The sequence below is a fragment of the Prinia subflava genome, chromosome 2 (assembly GCF_021018805.1).
Source record: "Prinia subflava isolate CZ2003 ecotype Zambia chromosome 2, Cam_Psub_1.2, whole genome shotgun sequence".
NCBI lineage: Eukaryota > Metazoa > Chordata > Aves > Passeriformes > Cisticolidae > Prinia > Prinia subflava.
Window position 1 is genome coordinate 58,414,447 of NC_086248.1, and position 22,264 is coordinate 58,436,710.

The 22,264-nt window shown below is 39.3% G+C and overlaps 1 protein-coding gene across 1 annotated transcript in view; it reads left to right on the forward strand.

Annotated features, from left to right (window-relative positions):
• The first annotated feature begins 600 nt into the window (after positions 1-600).
• Positions 601-22,264, forward strand: part of ESR1 (estrogen receptor 1) — a 108,626-nt gene continuing 86,962 nt past the window's right edge. Inside the window, 2 exon segments of the mRNA XM_063390133.1 lie at positions 601-685; positions 1,126-1,630. Coding sequence (XP_063246203.1) covers positions 616-685; positions 1,126-1,630 — 575 coding nt within the window. The 5' untranslated portion in view covers positions 601-615.

Consider the following 22,264-nt stretch of genomic DNA (forward strand, 5'->3'; position numbering starts at 1 on the left):
CCTTTTTTTTTTTTTCTTTCTAAATATAACTTTGAGAGGCATGTCAGGTTTTTTTAAGCTGATCCCATATGATTATTTTAGACTACATGATCTTCTAGTCTGATTTCAAAATTCAAGTTTGCTAAGCTTTTGTTCACAAGACTAGGAAAAAGAATTTCCTGTATTCAATTTATGTATCATGCAATCAAATAACCATCTCCTAACTGTGGCAAAATGTGAATGATGCGTATTTCATCATTTCACAGCATAAAAAGAGGCAGGCATAATTTTCTAGGCTACTCTAAAGCTTTTCCTTGCTTTTTAATGTTATTAGAGTACTCTAGTAACCGCAAGTTGCTGTTGCTGATGAAAGTATATTATAAATCTTCTCTTCTGCATAGGTATCATGCACACTTAAATTTTGTTAGCTGGCTTTGTTGACTGGTGCTTGCTCCCTGCACACCCAGACACACAAACATACACAGACACACACACACAGACAGACACACAGACACGCACTTGCACACACACACACACACACACACGCACACACACATTCTGCTTTGCCCTATCTCGGTTACAGCACAGTCCTGCCCAGGGTCAGTACAATGTACACATTACATATTTCTAGCAAACATGAAAATGAATCAAACAGGAGGAGAGATAAGCACAGATAGATTGGAGCCTGCTGAGGAAATAAAAGGCAGTAAGTAATCTGACTGACCACTGGACTAGTCTTCCTGGTTGGATTTAAATGTTCTTTCCCGTTAGTTGCTGCAAAGCACTGTACCCTGAAGTGAAAAATTAAATGATTAGTAAGAATGAAGTAACATTTAGACGGACAATTCTTTGGTGTAACTCCAAAACTAATTGTTTCTGAAGTGGTGTTTAAACCAACGTCGGCACAAGGCGAGGGCTCCTGGCTAGCAGCCAGCACCTTGTAATGCATATTAGCGCAGATGAGGAGTTCCTAAAAGTTAGAGAGAGGGAGAGGGAGGGAAGAAGAGAGAGAGAATGTGCGGTTTCAGTGCTCACTCTGCATTTGTTTGTATCCTCCTCCTTGCCGAGATTAAAGGAATACCTGTGTAGTGCTGCTTTATTATGATTTCTGCTGAGCCTCAGAATAGGTTCTGGTATTTTTTTTAGGTGCGCTGCCAGCTGCCGATCTCGCTGTTGACAGTAGAAGCAGATATGTTCCTTGCTCACTGCCATTAGTACTGACCATGACCCTTCACACCAAAACCTCTGGAGTTACCCTGCTGCACCAGATTCAAGGCACTGAACTGGAGACACTGAGCAGACCTCAGCTGAAGATTCCCCTGGAAAGATCACTCAGCGACATGTACGTGGAAACCAACAAGACAGGAGTTTTTAACTACCCAGAAGGAGCCACCTATGATTTTGGTACTACGGCTCCCGTCTACAGCTCTACTACGCTCAGTTATGCCCCTACTTCTGAATCTTTTGGGTCCAGCAGCCTGGCAGGATTTCACTCGCTGAACAGTGTCCCACCAAGCCCGGTGGTGTTCTTGCAAACGGCACCCCAGCTCTCGCCTTTCATCCATCATCACGGCCAGCAGGTACCCTATTACCTTGAAAATGATCAGGGCAGCTTTGGGATGAGGGAAGCTGCTCCTCCAGCCTTCTACAGGTAAGTGCTACAGAAATTTATCTTTCTTATTTAAGCGGATGATCTGAGAAAATTAAAATGTAGAAATCTGTCATGCCCTAATATTTGCTTTTTTTTGTGTAAAGGAGCATGTGATTTAACTGAAACATTGATGATATCTAGACCATAAGAAATAGCGTAGAATAAAACAAACTGTAATTCACAGCCCACTGTGACTGTAAGCTGTAAATTTTGAAAACCTGTGTAAAAAACCAATCAGATAATGAGTGTAAATATTTCCTGGGAAAACATGAAATCATAATTCATTAAAGAATGGCAAATTACCTCAGTGTTGTAATGTATTATAATACTGTCTAAAGTATGCTAAAAAGACTTGCACCATCACACATTTTTCGGTGTGAGTGATTGTTTATTCAGGTCTTAGCTGGTAGTAAGAGTATTTTTCTCTTCTGCCTTCCTTTGCAGTGTGAGAAGTGGCTTACATAGGAAGTTGTTCAGAAGCACTATATCCTTCCTAATCAAAGTGTTAGAGTTGACTCTGACAGTATTTCAGTCAGTACCCACCTTCCTGAGCTTTCCAAAGAGCTGTGTTCATATTAACATGCATTTTTCATTGGAGGATGATATATAACTGCTGCTTTTCAAAAAAGGCTCGTTCAGTGGGGTTTTTAAATAGTTTTGTCCCTCAATAGGAGGTTGCTTCATGTTTTCTCTTTTTGGTCTGGAATAGAAAGATAAAAGTATCATTGAAATGGGGAAACAAATTTCCTTGGTTTAAATATTTGTTGTCAGTTGTGAATAAAATTACATCTTTTCTTGCAGTAAGTGGCAGAAATTGATGTAAATATGGCTTCCACAAAAAAATTGTCATACATTCTTATACCCACGCTGTTAAAGTTTTGTGCAGTGTTTATAGCATAGTTTTGCATCAGCTTGTTATACTGTGCTTCACTGAATCAAAGTGAACAGTTAGATGTAATTTTTTTTCCTGAACTTGTCATTCTCTGTTGATTTGAGAGATACAGGTGAGTTTGTTAGAGTTTGCAACAACTCTTAAAAAATAAAAGCAAGTAAGTTTTTCCATGTTGAGGGCCAGACTCTGCTAGACTTTTTTGCACAATATAATGTTACCATGAACAGCAACATGTGTTCTTAAGTCTAACTCAGCCTAAGAATCTGGTAGTAAAATCTTGTCTCAGAAAACAAAATGATTGCGCTTTTTTTGCAACAGATTAGGCAGTTTTGGGGAGATAGAATAAAATGATGAAATGATAGATAATGATTATGTTAAATTGTGTCACCAATACAGTGATCTGTAAACTGAAGTGATTCAAACAAAATTAATTTTAGTGCAACCAAATACAATACTTCCTGGAAGAATGAGTACATGTCAGAGCATAGTGATCTTGAATGATTACCAGTGACTTGAAAGTTAAACTGCACTCTGTGCTCGATTAAAAGACATTTTTTATGTGAGTGTCCCATGAAACCTAAGGTGAAAAGTGTGTAAGTAACCTTATGTATGTAAACAGTGGAGTAGTGAGTTTGTGAAGTTGAAATACACAGGCAGAAAATGTTCTGTAGTCGAGTATCGTACTGTAGGAGGATTCAAAGCTAAGAATCACCTGGACATGGAAGTTGCTATGGAAATAGTGTTTTAATTTTTAAGCAGTGAATTGAGGTGAGATCCTTCAAAACAAAATTAAGGTACTTCTTCAGTTTACTAGAGCAAACATGTAAGACCAGTGCTGTATTCCCCTTTTCTTGACATTTCTGATCAAGGTTGTGTATCACCCCTGGAGATGCGTATTAGCCATTTGAAATTGCTGAGGCTCAATGCAGCAGTAATTAAGTGAATTTATGATCTTGGATATGCCAGAAGGTTTATCTGCATACAGTGTAACACAAATGATTTAATGGCCCCTTCCAGCCATAACTCTGTGGAACGCATCTTATGTGGTAAAAAGAAATGTGTTTCAAAGTGGTTGCTGTGATTATCTTTTGTTAACAGACATGGTGCTGCTGGAATTAAATTGATAAAATATTTGCTTTTTTTTGCTTTTCGTTTTTGTGAGATCCTATTCACAAAGTTTTCACCCACACAACATTAAACATTAGGTCTCTCTTCTCATGTTTTGGCATGAGCCCAATCACCAGTAGTCCGTCAAAAATAATTTGAATAGGTGTTCAGTGCCTGGGAAATATTTAAATGTCTAGCCATTGGGTTTAAGTCTAAGTTCTTAAAAAAACCCTTCCATTTTGCTTTATTTATTTGACTAGTCTCATTGTTTTCAGTTGGGTTAAGGGAGAAGGGAGAGCATAGGGCACTGTAATCTGGCAATGAATAAATTAATGCTGGAGATTGAAAGGTGTCTAACTACTAAAATAGTGAGTTTCTGAAACAACCTACCAGTAGGAGTGGTAGAGGCAAAAAAAAATCTTAAAACAGAAACCCTAAAAAAAGTTATAATGAATCATGATTAATTTGTGATATGGTTGCCTGCTTCTGTAAAAAGTTATGTAACCTAAGACCCAGTAAGACTTCTCTGCAATTCTCATTTACCTTTCTGTGTAACTAAATTGTTCTGTTTTGCTTTTAGGGCAGAAATATTTGCATTTTATCACCCTATTCTAGTCTGAATTTGATATACAAGTGCTGCATTCAGTGATCCAAGTATCTAGGACAATAAATAAGCATAGGTTGGAGCTGAGACGATATTCCGTTTGATAGTTGGACAAAATGTTAAAAATCGTCAGTCACAAAACTAAAAAATTGCTATGTGCGATAAAGAAAACTTTAAATGTCTTTTGATTTTGTTAATAAGTGTTAAAAATCATACTGCCTATGGACAGATATATATTAATAGGTGTACAACTATATGTCTGTTAATTCTGAAGTTGTATTTTGTCTTTCAAATAGTGACTCTTTTTCCAGGAGAGTTAGTCTCTTGTGAGATAATGGCAGGCTTCTATATCTAGCTGAAGAAAATAATGATACATGAAAAGAATGATTTTTTAAGAATGCAATAAATATATTAATGTCCCTTCTGGAATCTCTAAATCATGAGGCATCAGAATTTGAGAAGCTGAAAAAAAAATGGGCTTCATTAACTCAAACTGTGCTGTCTATAGCTAGACCCTTTTATGACTGATCTTGTGGCTGTTTTTATAGGTAGCCAAACTAAAATACCTTTTTCTTATCTGACAATGTCAAATCTCTTCTTTTTATTTTCTTGATAATTTTTAGTAATTTTTTTTTATTATTAAATGCTGACTAGTGGTTGATAGTTATTACAGGAAATCTTGTACTCATGACTATTACAGCAAATTAAGGGAAATATTTATTTTGTTCTTAACTATTGAATTTGAGTTCAGGTAATTTCTGCTTATTTCCTCTCACTTTTTGGTAAGTTTTGACCCACTCAGGGAAAAATCAAGGCTTTCAGTATCTAATTTACCTCATATTCCTACAAGCAACAGCAGAACATTCTTTTTGCGCTGCCAGTGTGTGATAGCCTTGTGTCATCTTACTGAGTCTGCACTACTTAGATCTGAAATAAAATCGTGCACATACTTAAGGCCCTTTGTAGCCTGTCTTTGGCACTGGTTGCAAATTTGAAAAAAAAAAAAAAAAAAAAAAAAAAAAAAAAAAAAAAAAAAAAAAAAAAAAAAAAAAAAAAATTGAACTGTCCAAGTCCAGATGAGAAAGCTGCCTGTCAGTCTGCAGTGAGGAACAGAGGCTGGGCAAATCAGTGCACAAATAGAATAACAGATGAATTGCTCCCTCACTTTTAGTGGCTAGTTTGTATCTTCTAATACTTCAGGCTCTGTGTTTAGATTAATGTTATAAAGTATTTGTTTAGCATTAGCCACAATTCTCATACTGCAATTGAGTCTGCTGTTCTAATCCATATGATCACAGCTTTAATTTTAATGCTTGCTAAAATTAAGAAAGGTTACAAATGTAGATTGATCCCTCTTCTGTTCTAATTCATAAATCCAGCAGTCAAAAACAAATTACGTAACCAAATACATAAACTTTGTTAACCTTGTCTGATTCATGACGACTTTTTCTAGCTGTTCATGTTGAGTTCTAAACAAAGATTTTTTCCAAATTTTAAAATTAAAAGTGTTAAAATGAATGCAAAGTTCAAAGATTATTTTTCTTTTCTTATTTTTTTTAAATGTAGCATGAAGTATTTCATAACACGGAGTATGATGTAATGTAATGTTTTGCTTTGCTTTTTTGTTTATTTTTCTCTAAAACATCAATCTGCTCAGAGGTCCTCTCTTTAACAGTTCAAGTGTTCAGGCAATTTCTTGAACACTTGGAGTGTTTCTGTTTTCAGGCCTTGTGCTGATATCTCTGACAATTTTGCAGCAATAGATGATTGTAATAAAAGAGACAGTAAAACATGGAGTAGTCTCATGGATAGTTTCTTGTGGAAATACTGTAAATATAAGCCCATTAAGTGTTTTGAGATGCTCACAGATGACAATTATAAGAGACTTGCACAAACCTACTTCGGTGTTTCTGCAGCTCTTCTTGGAGCACGTTCTGATGTGGATCCTACTGCAAGTATGCTTGCACCATAAAACCACCAATCCATATTGTTGAGGAGCACAAGTGATCTGTGCCTGCTTGTGCCCCTGAATAAGGGCAGACAGTGATGGAATGGGGTGAAAGAGCTGTTATGCTTCTTTATTACCCTCTTTTCTGCCAAGGCAGGGAGATACATCTCGCTTGCTCTCTCTTCTCATTGAAGAAAACTTTCTTCATTTCTGCAGCAGTTATATTTTTTTGCATAAACCACAGAAGTGTTCCATATGCCAAGTCCTTCCCAACAGGAGTTGAAATCTGTGTCTAAACCTGTGGTTGTTCAGATAGACCATGTGAATGGGGTTCATCTGTCCAAATGTAGACACCTAGGTCTGTATTCATTTTTCCATTCCTTAGGCATCTGCTGCCATTTGAGAGGCAAGAAAAGTCAGATGGATCTAGCAGATATGACAGGGGACCTGCTGGGTAACTATACCTTTCTTGAGTAGGAGTTGTGTGTCAGTGAGGGGCACCACCTGGAACACCTCAAATGGCATTGACAGCAGCATCAAACCTTCACAAGGACCCCCTTCTTACTCTGAGACAGAGAGAAAGAGACACTGAGAGCACACATTGTATCCTTCTAGGGTACCTGATAAAAGTAGACCAAGTGCATTAGGCTCAAAAAAGGCAACTTTATCTTCCTATATTATATAAGATGGCTACATTCTATTCCAGATAGCTACCGGATGAAGATGGATACCCAGTGATAGCCAAAGCTATGTGAAATTAATCCCACTCATACATCTCCTGTAAAGCACCAAAACAGTCATGCTCTGTAATATTCCTCCACATAGACACTGCATTATGTCCCTTGAGAGGGAGACAGGGAATTGACTCTGTGTCACTGGCCTTGATCACTCTTGCTCTGAGGCTATTGAAACAACAAACACTGGCCATATCTGCTCTGATACGGAAAACATTAGTTGCTGGCATCAGTTCCTTCAGCAATTGCCAAGTGAACATCAGATGCCAGCATTTTTTATTAAACCAACAAGATAGGCTGACCAGATCTAAGGCGTTGCTCCAAAAAACCACAAGAGATGATTCCTGCAACTGAAGTGCATCCACATTTCCTATCAAATTGAGATTTTGGAAATTCTTCAAATTTGGTATGGTTGACAATGAGACAGTGAAACGGATCTTGAGCTCCCTGGTCTGTCTGCAGGGAGTTTTCTATTATCTATTCAGGCATCAGAATAGAGATTAGAGCAGAGATGCTGTCCTTCAACAGTCTCATTTGAAGTGTGTTTTCATTGCATTCATTGCAGGGACTGTTCGTAAAATTTGCTGTGCAGGGAGAAGTCACATCTGAGGCTGAGTGGCCTTTCCAGTGACTTGCAAAAGGTTATAATTTACCACAGCTCATTAGGAACCCTGATCAATGTGACATTGGGCAAGGCAAGGCATTTCTGCTTTTCTGCCAAGCTCAGATTCCAGTTGCTGGGAGGCTTCTTACTTCATCTCACTCAAGATATTCTTGTGCAAAACTATGAGTGCATGACTGATACCTGTTAGAGACAAGAAGATCGTAAATCTGCAGGGTAACATTTTTCCTTGATAAGATATTGATAACAACACTGGATTCAGGAGTGATCTAGGTGTTCTGTTTTAACCTTTTGCTAGAAAAAGGGGATATGGTCCTCAGAAGACAGAGAGTTTAAATATGACTGTCCTAAATTTAAATGCTATTGCATTCATGTACATAACAATTGCACTGTTTTCCAACCGTTGCAGTCTTAATGACACAACAGCCAGCACCTACATAAAGAAGAAATAAGAAAAAATGGCTCACTGCATGGAAACCATTGGTAAAAGTGAAAAATAGCAGTAAAGGCTGAAAGTTGGAAGTAACTAAGAGGACTTCTTAAAAAAGCAGTTGGTGACTAACAGTGAAGAGCTGTGCACGTAACCACCTCACATCCAGTGGGTTGCCTACAACTCTTCAAGGGTGCAGCTCCCCTCACCTTGGACCACATGGATGGAGGCTGGTTCCACATGCTGCCATCCCACAGAGCTGTCAGCTGCCAGAACTGACCTCCCCAGGAGCCAGGCAGCAGAATCAGTGCAAGGTAACTGTTGAATGCTCCAGGGAGAGAACCTTCTCTCCCTCTGAGGATGACAGACTGGGGAGCATCAAGGCAACACCACTGCATTTAATGTCCATGCCTTTCACCTGGCATTCATAAGCTATGTGAGTGAGCAGTGTGGGGTTTTTTCACATTGATCATACTATCTAATTAAGGAAACTACTTTTAATTGATTATGTAGGGAAAAGCTGTACTCTTCAACTGAAGGTATTTCCAGCTTCTCAGCAATCTGCAGAGCAAATGTTCAGTGCAAATTTCATTGCTGCTTCCAGTCTTTTCACCCCGTTTTGGTACTTGCTATCATGCAGAAACAGTGCTTTGATCTCTGCAGCCTACACCAGTACTGATTTGTGCTGCTGAAAGATGGCTATACAAAACTTTGTGGGATCCTACAAAGGGGACATCAAAGCTGGAAGAAGAGGGAAGGGGGAATTTACTGCAACAAAGGAAAAGGCTGAGCTCATGATAAATAAAAATCATGAGGAAGGTTCTGTACAGACAGCAGCGGCTGTAGTAGAAAATGTGGCATAAGATTTAGCTCCAAATCTTAAATCACAAGGCTGGGAAACTCATAATGGGTTTCTAAATAACCTTCAGTGTGGTTTTTGCATATAGCTCTGCTAAAATTGTAATATGTAATACCTACTGCTTTCTTTCTATTTCCCTTCTACTTTTATTTTCCTTTTTATTTAAATGCAATTCAGACATGTGAGATAAGATCTATTAATTCAAAAATCAGTGAAAGAGCATCAAATCATGGAAGTTTGGGTTGAAAAGGAAGACTAGTTCCAAGTCACCTGGCATGGGCAGGGACACCTTTCATTAGGCCAGGTTGCTCAGAGCTCCATCCAACTTTGCCTTGAACACTTCCAGGGATGAGGCATTCACAGCTTCTCTGGGAAACCTGTTACGGAGAAGAACACTCTCATAGCAAAGAATTTCTTCCTAATATCTGGTCTAAACAGACCCTCTATCAGTTTAAAGTCATTCCCCCTTGTGCTACGTGCCCTTGTAAAAAGTTCCTCTCTGGCTTTCCTGTGGGCTCCCTTTAGGTACTGCAATGTTGCTATAAGGTCTCTTCTCCAGGCTGAACAGTCTCTCTCAGCCTCTCTTCATAGGAGGGGTGCTTCATTCCTCTGACCATCCCTATGGTCCTCCTCTGGACCTTCTTGATAAGGTGGCCAGTAGCAGATCTCCACCATAAAGTCACCTGTCCTTTTCCTACCTTTAATCCTGACCTGTAAATTTTCAGTTGGCTCCACACCCATCCCCAGGCAGAACTTTGTGCATTCCAGCTCTTCATTGACATATTCTGGTGTTTAGAAACTTAATCTTTTTCCTTCTTCAAGCTGATCTGTAAACAGATGGAAGTTTGGAAGGTGCTAACTCTAAAAAATTTAATCTTACTGTTGAAGACAAGTACCATAAAATCTGATTTTTGGCAAAAAATAAAATGTCACATAATGCCCTGTCATCTCTGTTTTCAGTTTATAAAGCCAGTAAACATTCTTAAAACATTCCATTTCCTGAGCCATCTTGATTAAGCAGTATCTAGTTATTACTGAATAACTTCTATCAGTTGGTGTCTAAAAGAAATTAATTCAAATTCCCTGCTTTCATTACTAGTTACAACTTAGACTTGATGGTGAGATTCCTGTTTCAAATTACATATCACAGAACCCTTGTCTTCAGGAAACTGTAGCTGTGGCAAAGAACACTCTTTCTGAGAGTGCACAGCAGATCTAGTCACCTTTGGTGAACTAATATGTCAAAGGACAGCTTTGTCTGTTTGCTTCCCTCCTGCAGTAAAATGATACTTCTCCTTCAGCCATATTGATAACCACAAGCAAGGAAAATATGTATATTGCCAACACATTAACCAATGTAGCAGATTTATTACCTTGCAATACCTTTTTGTGGTTTGGATTATTTAGAATTTATGGGTTGAAAAGTATGTTAGCCATGCTATGAGAAATATAATCCTAATTTCAATCTACAGGAATGTCAATTGGAGATAAAGCATGCAAACCCTGGAAGTGGTGAGAGTATCCTAATCTTGTTCATGGAGGAAGGTAGTGAGATAGAAACATATAAAATAATATAGCTGAATGTTTAATGATAATAATATCAGAACCAGTTAAGATGTAAGACTATCTGCCAGATGCATGCCATTTTAAGGAGTCAAATATTTTTAAAGCCCTTCAGTAAGTTTTTACTCCTTTTTTCCTTGATTCCAGCCATAAAAAAAGCCAAACAAAGTGGAAGTAAATCTAATTTTACAGAGAAATTTGTAAACATCCTGGAATAAAACTTATTTACCGGCAGTTCTAGTAACACTGTTTATTGTTAAGTCTGATTAGGTTCCTCTCTTTTTTGCTTACTTCTATTGTTTAATTTTGACTTATATTTTCCATGTAAGATGACAGTCTCAGGTAAATTTTTTAAATTACATTTTGACAAAAATGGCTCAAATTTCCAAGTATCATGAACGGAAAAGAAAATTTTGCTATACTCTTGGAAAAAACCCTTTTCACTGAACATCCTAGACATCATTGTATTATAGGTGTACATACACCTAATACTTGGTAGTGGGGGAATGCTGTCAAAACACGGTTATTTTTCTTTTATTTTTCCCCAGAAATTTTGCTGAAATTTAAACTTGAAACACCTCACTGTTCACAGTGGGAATTTGTTTGCATTTGATAGCTAAATTGTATGAAATTTTATCAACCATACATGCTCCATCCTTTCTCAGTGATTGTGTATTTACCTGATTGCAAGAGCATCCTTCTCTGTTAAAATGTGTGAAGTTGCTTCATCTCACAGCTGCACGACATTTCTAAATGATTTTCTCTGCATGTGTTACTGTGGGCAGGGGCAGTTTACTGGGAGATGAGAATCACAGAGTAATGTAAGTTTGAATGGGTGAGTTTGAAGGTTATCCAGTCAACATCCTGCTCAAAGCAAGGCTCACTTCAAAGCCAGATGAGGTTTCTCAGGCTCTTATCCAGTTGTGCTCTGTAGATACCCAGGAATGGAGGCCCTACATACATCCAGGGCAACCTGCTATAGTTCTGAACCACTCTCACTGTGAAAAGGTTTTTCCTTATATACAATTAGAATATTCTTTGTCCGAAGATGTATTGGATGTCTCTCGTCCTTTCATGGAGTGCTCCAAGAAGAGTCTGGCTCTGTTTCCTTCAAAGTCTCCCATTATAGTGTTGAAGACAGCAATAAATCCTGCCTTAGCCTTCTCTTTGGAAAACTGAATGGATCCAGTTCCCTCAGCATCTCCTCATATGCCATTTGTTCCAGCCCCCTCCTCATCTTAATGGCTGTCCCCGGACTTACTCCAGCTTGTCAAAGGCTGGTTTCAGCTTGAAGCCCCAAATTGGAAGTAGTTTTGCAGCTGCCAAGGACAGGGGAATCAGCTCTGCTCTCAGCCTCCCGTAGATGTTCATATTAGTACAGCCCAGCCCCTGCTGTATTTCTGCAGGGGGTTATTCTATTTCAGGTGCATTGCTCTGCATTTTCCAGTGCTGAAATTCATGAGATTCTGCTGGGCAATTTCTCCAGCCTGTTGAGGTCCACCTTATTGGGAGCTTTGCTCTGCAGCAAATCCACCACTCTGCATGTTCCCTGTCCCCCATCTTGGTATCTGTCATTGACTTGTTAGGGGTGCAGTTTGTCCCTTCATCTATTGTTAGTGAAATACCTCAGTATTGATTGCCCATATATACTACTGCAAGCTTGCCAGATTTCAACTGCTGATAAAAGTCTGTTGAGACTAGCAGTCATTTTCCATCCACCTTATGGTTCATCTGTGCAGCCCATATTGCACTTCACTGGGATTGAGAAAATTGGTCTCTCTTGTGCTTTTAGTGCCTTTCTTCTGTGTTTAGCAAAAGTCACATCAGCAAAATGCAGTAAAATACTGAGCTTGCAGTATTTTATGGGAAGATGGGCTAAGGAAGATGGGCTGAGGCGAAAGTAAAGGTGGTCTCAATGAAGATCAGGATGGGGCCAGTGCAGATATCTGATGGGTCTGGTGAGGTATAAACTTTTAATCTCTGGTGAGGTGCTGTAGCAGGCTGTAGTGATCTGTGAGACAGAACATGGAGGAGGAGGGAATGCCCTAGTAGTAGAAAATACGATGATGTGTGTCTGGAAGAGTTTGAGATGAACTGCAAAAGTAAGATGAAGGAGACCCTCCAGAACTGAAAAAGCTGAAGAAGAAACTCCAGATGAAGTGGAGACAAATAGTGCCATTTAAGCACTCTCAGGCAATGTGACTTGGGCTGGGAATGGGCTGTAAATATGACTGAAACAGGGCAAGTATGAGTTGGCAAAGCTGGAGAAATAAAAAGGCTCACGGGGAGAAACAGGGAGTATGGAGCTCATGGCCCATGTAGAACAATCTTCCTCCCAACAGATATGTGCAATTTTTGCATTTTATTGCTGTCTGTTACAGATTTAGCCAGAAGGTAATGGATTAACCCAGCTGTTGGTTTGATCAAAGGTCCAATGCGGCCAATGTTGGTGCTCTACACATGAGCTTCCATCATTCCTGAAACAACTGCTAGTCACAATGACTGATTAGATTGTGGTGATTTTAATTCCTTAAAGCCTTGGTATTTCTCATATGCATAGAGAAAATAAAGTTATGAGTGAAATCATAACTACAGCCTTCCTAAACCTGAAACATGCCAGAACTAAATTTGTGTGCACAGATCTCTCCCTCTCTCTGCCTAATGTCCTAACATGTGAAATGAAGACACTGCTGTTTTACTATACAGGACAGTAAATGTGGACATTTACTGGTGTCTGTAAAGTGCCCATCTGTAATAATGAACTGAAAATCAAGTGTGAAAAATCGACAGGACTGTTTCCATAGCAGGATTCACTAAGAAAGAAGACATGAGGCTACATGTGAGGCTAAGGGTGAAAAGAACTAAAATATTGAGTAGGTGCTCAGTCAGTGACTATGGGTTTGGAAATTAGCAATGGTATTACTAAGCACAGTATCTGAAATGGAACAAAAATTGTTTTCAAGCTTGCTAAACACACATACCCAGCATATTTCTCAGAAAGAATGGAGCATCAATGTATTTCCACTTCAGTCCTTAAAAGGAATTGTATATTCAGCTACCTTGTATATATTTATTCTATAGGTAGATAAGGGATGACTGGACAGAATCAAGGGGTTAATTTTCTTCTGACATGAACTTTTGGATACAATCTTCATTTTATTCATTATTTAAGATGAGGGCTTTATTTCAGCAAAGCACTGAAGATCTTAATCTCCAGAGAGAGGGATGCATTTCAGTACAAAATTCAGTATATAAGCAAATATTAAATGCTGTCTGTAAACCCCCTGCCCCTCCCCCCTTTCTTTTTTTTTTAAGCATTTAAGACTATTACTTAGGATGAAGATTGTCTTTTCAAGAGGCTTTAAAGTGTTGTTGTATGGATAGCACCAGCTTTTTTATAATGTTTTAAATGGCAGCTTTAAATATTATTAGCTTCAAGCTGTTTTCATGTATGACCCATTTCTGACTCATAAATGCCTTGTTTCCTCTCCCTCTAATTCACTTTATTGTCAACAAATGTGGATCTCTCTGGAAATGATAAGCAACCTGAAAGCTGCATTGCCTAAGGGACTGACCCCACTTCTGCACAGTCCTTCCAGGTCATTCCAGAGCTAAAAACCAGAGGAGAAGAGCAAAATTATTTGTCTTGTTTATTACAAGAGAGACACGGTAAGAAATAAATGAGAACAGGTCCCCAAGACCAGCATTTCATGAATTCTGGTGAGAGCCATGTTTGTGTCATGTAGCAGCCTAAAATGGATGAGCTCTGGAGGTATCCTTTATTACAGTTCATTTGCTACCAGATTCCTTGGGGAAGTTCTCCTTGTCCCAGAGAAATTCCTCAGGTATGTGTCTGCCAACCACTTGATCCTTTTCAGATGACATCAGAAGAAAAATTTTAAAAAATAAGAACAAGACTTCTGTCCTGTGACCAATCCTGAATCCCAAATTCAAAACCAGAGTTATCATTGCAACATTCTCTCTCTAAGTGTGAGAGATACTAAAGACTGTTTTTGTGAGAACTGAGACTCCTTTAAAAGTGTAATGCCAGATGTAAGTTAGTCCAATGAAAATAGGCCTCAGTAGAAATAAAAAAGAAATAGGTATTCTAATGGAAATGTAACAAAGTATTTCAGTGCTTAATAAATCTGAAATCACTAGCTTTATTGTAAATCTCAGTTGTCCTAGCATAGTCAAGGAATGAAATAGAAGTTTCATTTACTGCATCCTATAAATCATTTCTTCAGAATCACTACAGAAGGTTTTAGAACTGGTATTTCTGCAACTGGAAAGTGATTGGTGCGTGCTGTCCAATTGTGTGGTTGCTTTTGGTTTTGTTTGTGCTTGTTTGGTTGGGTTGGGTTTGGTTTTTTTTTTTTTTTTGTCTGTATTAGGCTCTGCACTAAAATTGTCATGGGGAAAAATTATTTGAAGAGCTACTTTTAGTCTTTAGATTTCCATTTTATCCCTCTCAGCACTTTCAAGTTATTTTCTTTGTCTATTTAACCCTTGGATGTTCTGAAGATGTGGAGTGCTGTTTCTACTATTAGACATATGCACAGCTGCTCTGTAGAAGGAACAAGATTTAAAAGATGTATTAAAAAATCAATTTTCCCTCAACAGTCCTGAGGTAGGTTTGAAATTCAGTACTTATTCAGATACTCAGATGCAATTAATCCTCATCCTGTTAGCTGAATTCTATTACTGAATGAAATTATTACTGCACTGAAGTAATTACAATTAAATATGATTTTGCGTGGATATAATCCGTAAGCCCATTTCAACTGTATTTTTGACCAAATGAATTTATGAAGGTGAGAGCATCCATAAGGTTGAACTGTTGTGATTCATTAATTTAGCAAGGCTACCTTGTAGTTACAGAATATTTTTGAAGAGAATTGATAAATTTTAAAGCAGAAGTAGATACTGCATTAGGAATCTTGCTGCTAAAATAATTTGCCATTTTTAATTTTTTACTTTTTATTTCAAAATACTAATAACAATTGCTTTAGGTCTTAGGAAAAAAGTTCGAGCCAGTTCAATTTCTTGTCTGAGAATATGATCTTTTGCCTTTTGCATTTGCACACATATGTCAAAGGGTTTAAGTGAACTCTATCTGACAAGTTCAGAAAAATATCTCCTATCTCTTTAAACAAAAAAGAATCCAAATATTTTTTTAGAAGGTATTTTGACTATGAATCAAATTTAATAAACCAAAACCTACCTGCAGGTACCTATTCATACATTAAAAGCTCAGCTAAGAGTGGATGCTGTTGTTTTTGGTGGGTTGTTGTGCATTTGCAGACCTGTCCCTTATCAGTAAGGAAGGCTCTTTCTCTCTCTCCTTCCCTATGCCTTTGTCTCATCTTCTGGCTCACTAGCATGTGCAGCAGCAAGCCTTCTCTTTGCCTCGGATGCAGTTACACGTACTTGCCTTTCCAAGCCTGCTGCTGTGTGTACACTTGCACCACTGTTCAATTCCTGAGGGCTGTGAGATCCAGAGAGCAGCTGGAAGGGAACTGAGCTCTTGGGTAGAAATGCAAATTGTTCTCCAGCAAGATTACCAGGGTTATCAGCAAGGGAAAGCAGAAATCAAGAATTTGTCTCATATGGCAGTTCCCACTGGGGTTTGTGGAGCAGTGCTGAGGCTGGAGAATGAAGAGATGGTTAAGACATATTCATTCAGAATCTCTGCACTATTGGCTTATCTTTCCATTTTATGTGTTATACTTTTCCGTGTGACCTGATTGAAGCTGGTTTTGGATTCTGGTTTTAGCAATAGACAAGAATTATTTAGAATTATTTAACTTTATGATCTGTAAATTCACATAAATATGTGAAATTAAGTAACTATGGTTTTAGATGGAATTAATGAAGAAAGTACAATTTTAGAACTTACTGATGTTTCAAAATATTTTTATTAGTTAGAACTAAATTAAAACCAAACCAGAGGTAAATCAAAGAACAGAGGATTATGGGCAATAATTGAAATATCTTGCTGTTTGTCTTATAGAACACTTTTGATATCACAGAATCACAGAATGATCAAGGTTGGAAGAGACATTCAAGATCATCTAGTCCAACCATCAACCCAGCACCACCATAATCACCCCAACACCATATTCCCAAGTGCCACATTAGACACCTCTCGAACACTTGAGACAGTGACTCCACCACCTCTTTGGACAACTTATTTCAATGCCTAACCACTTTTTCAGTGATTTTTTTTTTTTTTTTTTTTTTTAATCTTTTTAGAACTTCCCCTGACATAACTTAAGGTTACTTCCTCTTGTCCTTTCATTTGAGACAAGGCAGAAGAGACTGACTCCCGCTTCACTTCAGCCTCCTTCAGGCAGTTGTAGAGAACAAATAACCCCATTTCCCTCAGCTGCTCCTCACGGGACTTGCGCCCTTTCTTGGAGCTGCTCCCACACACTCCTTTTTCAAGTGAGGTGCCCAGAACTGATCACAGCACTCGAGGTGCAGCCTCAGCAGTGCCGAGTACAGGGGACAATCCCTGCCCTGCTCCTGCTGCCCACACCATTGCTGATCCAGGCCAGGATGCCATCGCCCTTCTTGACCCCTGGGCACAGCTGGCTCATGTTCAGCTGCTGCTGACAGCACCCACAGGTCCCTGTCCACTGAGCAGCTCTTAAGCCGCTCTGCCCCAAGCCTGTGGCGATGCATGGGACTGTTGTGACCCAAGTGCTGCACTCAGTACTTCACCATATGCAGGTGTAGTTTTGAATACATGGACTATTTGAAAATCAAGCATTAATTTTGCTCCTATTTATACCACAGTTAGCTTAGATGAGAGCCTGGTGTTTGCTCCTAAATTGCTGCTAGTTCAGGTCATTTTATGGAAGGCTAATGTCTGAAACAGAGTGTTAGAAGCTTTTGGGACTATTTAGGTGTGAGGAAATGCAAAATATTTTCGGTGTTTTTAGTGAAATTTGTCATAGCTGCTTGCTCTTGCAGTTCTAGTGCCATGAGAGCTGTGGGGCTGAGATAGGATCCTGCCAGTCTTCCCAGACCATATTTGAGGAGGAATGTGCTGCCATTAGCTGCCAGTTTCAGCTCCACTGAGCTACTGCTTTCCTGTCCAGGCTCGAACTGGACCATGGTGGGTTGATAGGGTTGCTGTGCTAAGCATAACACAGCATCCACTTCCAACATTCAGTTGTATGCAACAAAGAATATTTTGGCTAGAAATGAGTAAATAGATGGGTTTTCTGCAATAGTTAGCCATTAAAGAGTATTATGCAACAAATAAACCTGGGTGGATTACTTTCCCCTTCATTTATGAGAGACATGCATATCTGGAAATTGATTATCTAGCAGGAGTCCCTGGTGTCTGGTAGACTGGTATCAGGTGTCTCCCATGTGAATGGATAATATATTTTTAAACGTCATGACGGAAGTGCGGCTGTTGTGTCCATAATACTGTACATTTAATTCTGCATTAATTTGTCTAATAGACTTTTTCCTTCCTTTGTAACTTAAAGGGCAGAGAGCAATTACTGTCTACCAACAATAAAAAGTGAGAAGATTAATGAGGTGTTGCATTGAGGCACCTGTGAAGAGCCAGAACTTATTCTGTGTTGCTGTGAGGAACAGGAAATGCCACTTGTGACTGTATATTGAAGAGCATTAATTTTCTACTCTGAGCCTCAACATTTATGTTCAGAAATGAAAGAAGAGCTATACTGCATGTGTGGCAGCAGTTTACAGTTTCTATGCTTTGGACATAAAGAAAAATTACAGGCTTTGTAGCCTTTAACACTAAATTTTCAGAGGTGATGTCTGTTATTGTAAGTAAGGGTTACTTAAAGAGATGCTGAAGGTTTATGACTGTCCTTGTTTGAAAGAAGAGCCTAGAATCTGAGAAATCAAATAATTTTGAAAATCAGTTTGGTGTGGATGTCTCAAATTGTGGCCTTTATATAACAACGTGGTCATGTTTTGTTTCTTATTATTTTTTACATGGTTCTGAACTCCCTATCCCTGGGGGTGTTCAGGACCACGCTGGAAAGTGTTTTGAGTATCCTGGCTAGTGGAAGGTGTCCCTCATGGATGGAAGGTTGGAAATAGATGATCTTTAAGGCCCCTTTCAACCCAAATTCTGTGATTCTGTGATATATTTCTAGCATATGCAATTTCTGGAGAACCTCTATGACATACGTAATGAATAATCATATTTTATGTAACTGTGTGTTAACAGGATCTGGCCTTAAAAAGCTAGGACACACCTAAGAACTAGAATACATGGTATTGACAGGTTCCACTGCTGTGTCAAACTCTAGTATGCTTATCTCATGGTTTCTGTTCATTGTTATTCACTATTGACAGAATGACTTGGCAAGCAAAGTTGAATTCAGGAACTTCTGGAGGACAAGTACAATTCAAACACCTCTGATGGATCAATGTTTCCTCACAAACTACCGTGATTTTGTGAGGTACCTTATTTCTGTGCATACATGTTATCTCCATTTTGGCTGAAAGGACAAAGTAAAGCATGCTCCTGTAAGGTCTGCATTGCCCCTACTAGGGTCCAGGCTGTCCAAGGCTGAAACTTGACATAATTTGTTATTTTTATTAATAGAGAAGTAGAGAAGTGTATATATATATATAGATAGATATGTGTATATATATATATGTGCTACAGAGCACATGAATTCTGTTAGCCCTTGACTACTGTGACCATGTTTGCAGCTTATCCCTGCAGCTGAAATGCAGTCCTTGTATGCAGTGACTGGACAGTATGAGGTACTTTCAGACTGGCTGTTTGTTTGCCTTCTGCCAGACTTTTTTCACCTATCCTTGATTGGTTACTCTTGGCCATGGGCTTTTTTCCCACCTGTTACCCTTGTTACACTTCCAAGCATATGACTTTCAAGTCATATTTAAATGTCAAATTTCAAGGCATATTTATTGTACACGTACCAGAAGAATCATAAAATAATAGAGTATCCTGCATTGGAAGGGGTCCACAAGGATCATTGAACTCCTGGCCCTGCACAGGACAGCCCCAAGAGTCACACCATGTGCCTGGGAGCATTGTTCAAACACTTCTTGACCTCAGTCAGGCATGGTGCTGTGACTGCTTCCCTGGGGAGCCTGTTCCAGTGCTCAGCCACCCTCTGGGTCAAGAGTCTTTTCCTAAAATCTAAACTAAACCACCTCTGACACAACTTCAGGACATTCCCTTGGGCGCTGTCACTGGTCACCATGGAGGAGAGGTCAGTGCCTACCCCTCCTCTTCCCTCATGAGGAAGTTCTAACTGCAGTGAGGTCTTCCTCAGTCTCCTCCAGGCTGAATGGGCCAAGTGACCTCAGCTGCTCCTCATACAGCTTCTCCTCAAGGCCTTCACTATCTGTCACCCCACTTTGGATGCTAATAGCTTCATATCCTTGTCGTATTGTGACACCCAAAACTGCCCCCAGCACTGGAGGTGAGGCTGCCCCAGCTCAGAGCAGAGCAGGACAATCCCCTCCCTTGCCCTGCTGTGATGCTGTGCCCGATGTCCCCCAGGACAGGGCTGGCCCTCCTGGCTGCCAGGGCACTGCTGGCTCGTGTTCAGCTTGCCACTGACCAGGACCCTCAGGTCCCTTTTTGTGGCTCTGCTTTCCAACATCTCGCTCCCCACTCTTTGTACATCCAGGGTTGTTCCACCCCAAGTGCAGAATCCAGCACTTTCTCTTGAACTTCTTAAGGCTGGTAGTTACTCAGCCCTCTAATTTGTTTAAGTTTCTCTGCAGGAGCCCTCTTTTACCCCACTAGTGACAGGTCACCAGTCTGATGTCACCTCATAACCCTTTGTGCTCCTCACATGAGCCAGTTGCTCACCGGTCTCACGATGAGTTTATCTAGCCATGAGCTGGACATTGTGTTCAGAAGGACACTGACAAAACTAAAAAGATTATGCCAACTGGCTTCCCTTGATCAGATAGGTGTGTTACCTTGTCATAAAGGGAGACTAAGTTTGAAAAGCAGGACTTTCCTCTCATGAAGTCATGTTGTCTGTGACTGATGACAGTATTGCCCCTTAGGGGTTTTTTAGTAACTCCCAGAATAATCTTCCCAAAAATTTTACCCTAAATATGTGTATTTATTAGTTTGGTTTGATGAAATTGGCTTAAACACGAATGGGTCTGTATGTTCAGAAACTGTTTATTTCTTTCACTGGGCCCTGAACTGTGCACTGTTAGTCCAAGGGACTGCAGAGGCTTTCTTCCTAGGGATTTCTGTGACAATAACAAGGAGCTGCAGATAAACCTTTTTTGCTGGGGCAAATACTCAAGCATTTTTACAAGTAGGTTTCAGATTTTCCCCAGTGCCTCTTTCCTTCTCTGCTGCCCATCACGTTTTTGGATTTGGCAGCCCTGCCTAGTCTTTTTTTTCTGTATTCTTACAAGTAGCTAGCAACAGTTTCTTGGAGATGTCCTGGTGGTAAGCTGTTTGGGAAAATGTGTTTGTCTCTTCTCTAGCTGTTTCAAGAGGTCTGTATGCACTTTGATGAACTCCAAAGCACTACTTTAAGTAGCTTTTTATTTCACCCAGGTTTATTTTCCTGTGGCTTAGAGCCCTCAGATTTCTTTGTTATGACCACACGTGGCTGTACCAGTGTTTTGTTTCAAAAGTTCATTTTGAAATGTAGTATGCCCCTTAAAGTAACATTTTAAAGATTTCGTTCTAAAAAAATCTAATTTGCAACATTCAATCGGTTTTGGTTGGAATTTTTGAAACAATGGTATCTAAATTATAATGTTGCATTTTGCAATCCACATTCCTAGTTAACAATTTTTTGAGGGTGTTGTAAATGAGAAAATTTAAATATTTCAAGCATTTTTCTTAAAAATGTCATTAATGGTCATTGAAAGATTTTCCAAGGAATTCAGTGAACCTTTGGATAATGGGTTAAACAATGTGTGCATCCTTAATACTTGGAAAGAGGACTTACCCAAAAATAAGAAGATCATATGAACACTTAGAAGTCCTATAAAGGCACAGTAAAGAAAGATTTGTGACTGATTCCTGTGTTTTTGCTGGTACTTGCCTTTGAAATAGTTTGGAGGTAAGTGTAAGAATCTGACAGTACTTCCTGAAATACCTTTTTCCAATTTATTGAGTGCACTTAACCTTTTCCTTTCAGATGTTTGGATTGTGCTAGTTTATCTGAGCATTAAAAACAGGGGGAAAAAAAAAGTACCCTGGTGTCTGGGTAATTTTGGAAAAGGTTTTCCAGAGTGAAACCTGGAGAAAATACTTTTTCTGGATGTGTTATGAAAGGATAAACTTCAGACTTTTCACAAAAGCCATATTATAATTCTAAGACTCTTACAAGAAATACAGGGGTGCAATTTCTAGCCGAGACCTTGCGGGATAGAATAACTTTAACAGAGACAAGGATGTCTGGGAATTTCTAAAAGTGTGAAATCTGTACAGGATATACATGAGATCGTTAGCTGAAGCTGGCCTTTCGGTTTGTTAATGCTTTCAAATGCTTTTCAAACCTTCTATTCTTCAGATTGTTTACACTCAAGTGAGATATCCTAAGTGCAAGCTTCCATAGTGCTTGCCTGCTGAGCACTCCACTTTGGCACACTTGTGGGCACAGCCGATTGCCACACTCAGGGCCCTGTCTCCAGAGGCACACAGCAATTTGGTGTTGCTGCCAGAAAATCATATCTTGTGCAGCACCCAGGGACACTTTGTCAGCAGCTTTTTCATCAAGTTTGGCATGCTTTGAGGCAGTGGAATGAGGTTCCTCAGATTATATGACTCTTCACGCAGCAGAGTCTGGGACTGAGAGATGGTGTCAGGGACAGATCGTGCCCAGGCAAAACTGCACTTGGCAGGAGGTAGAAATGGGCA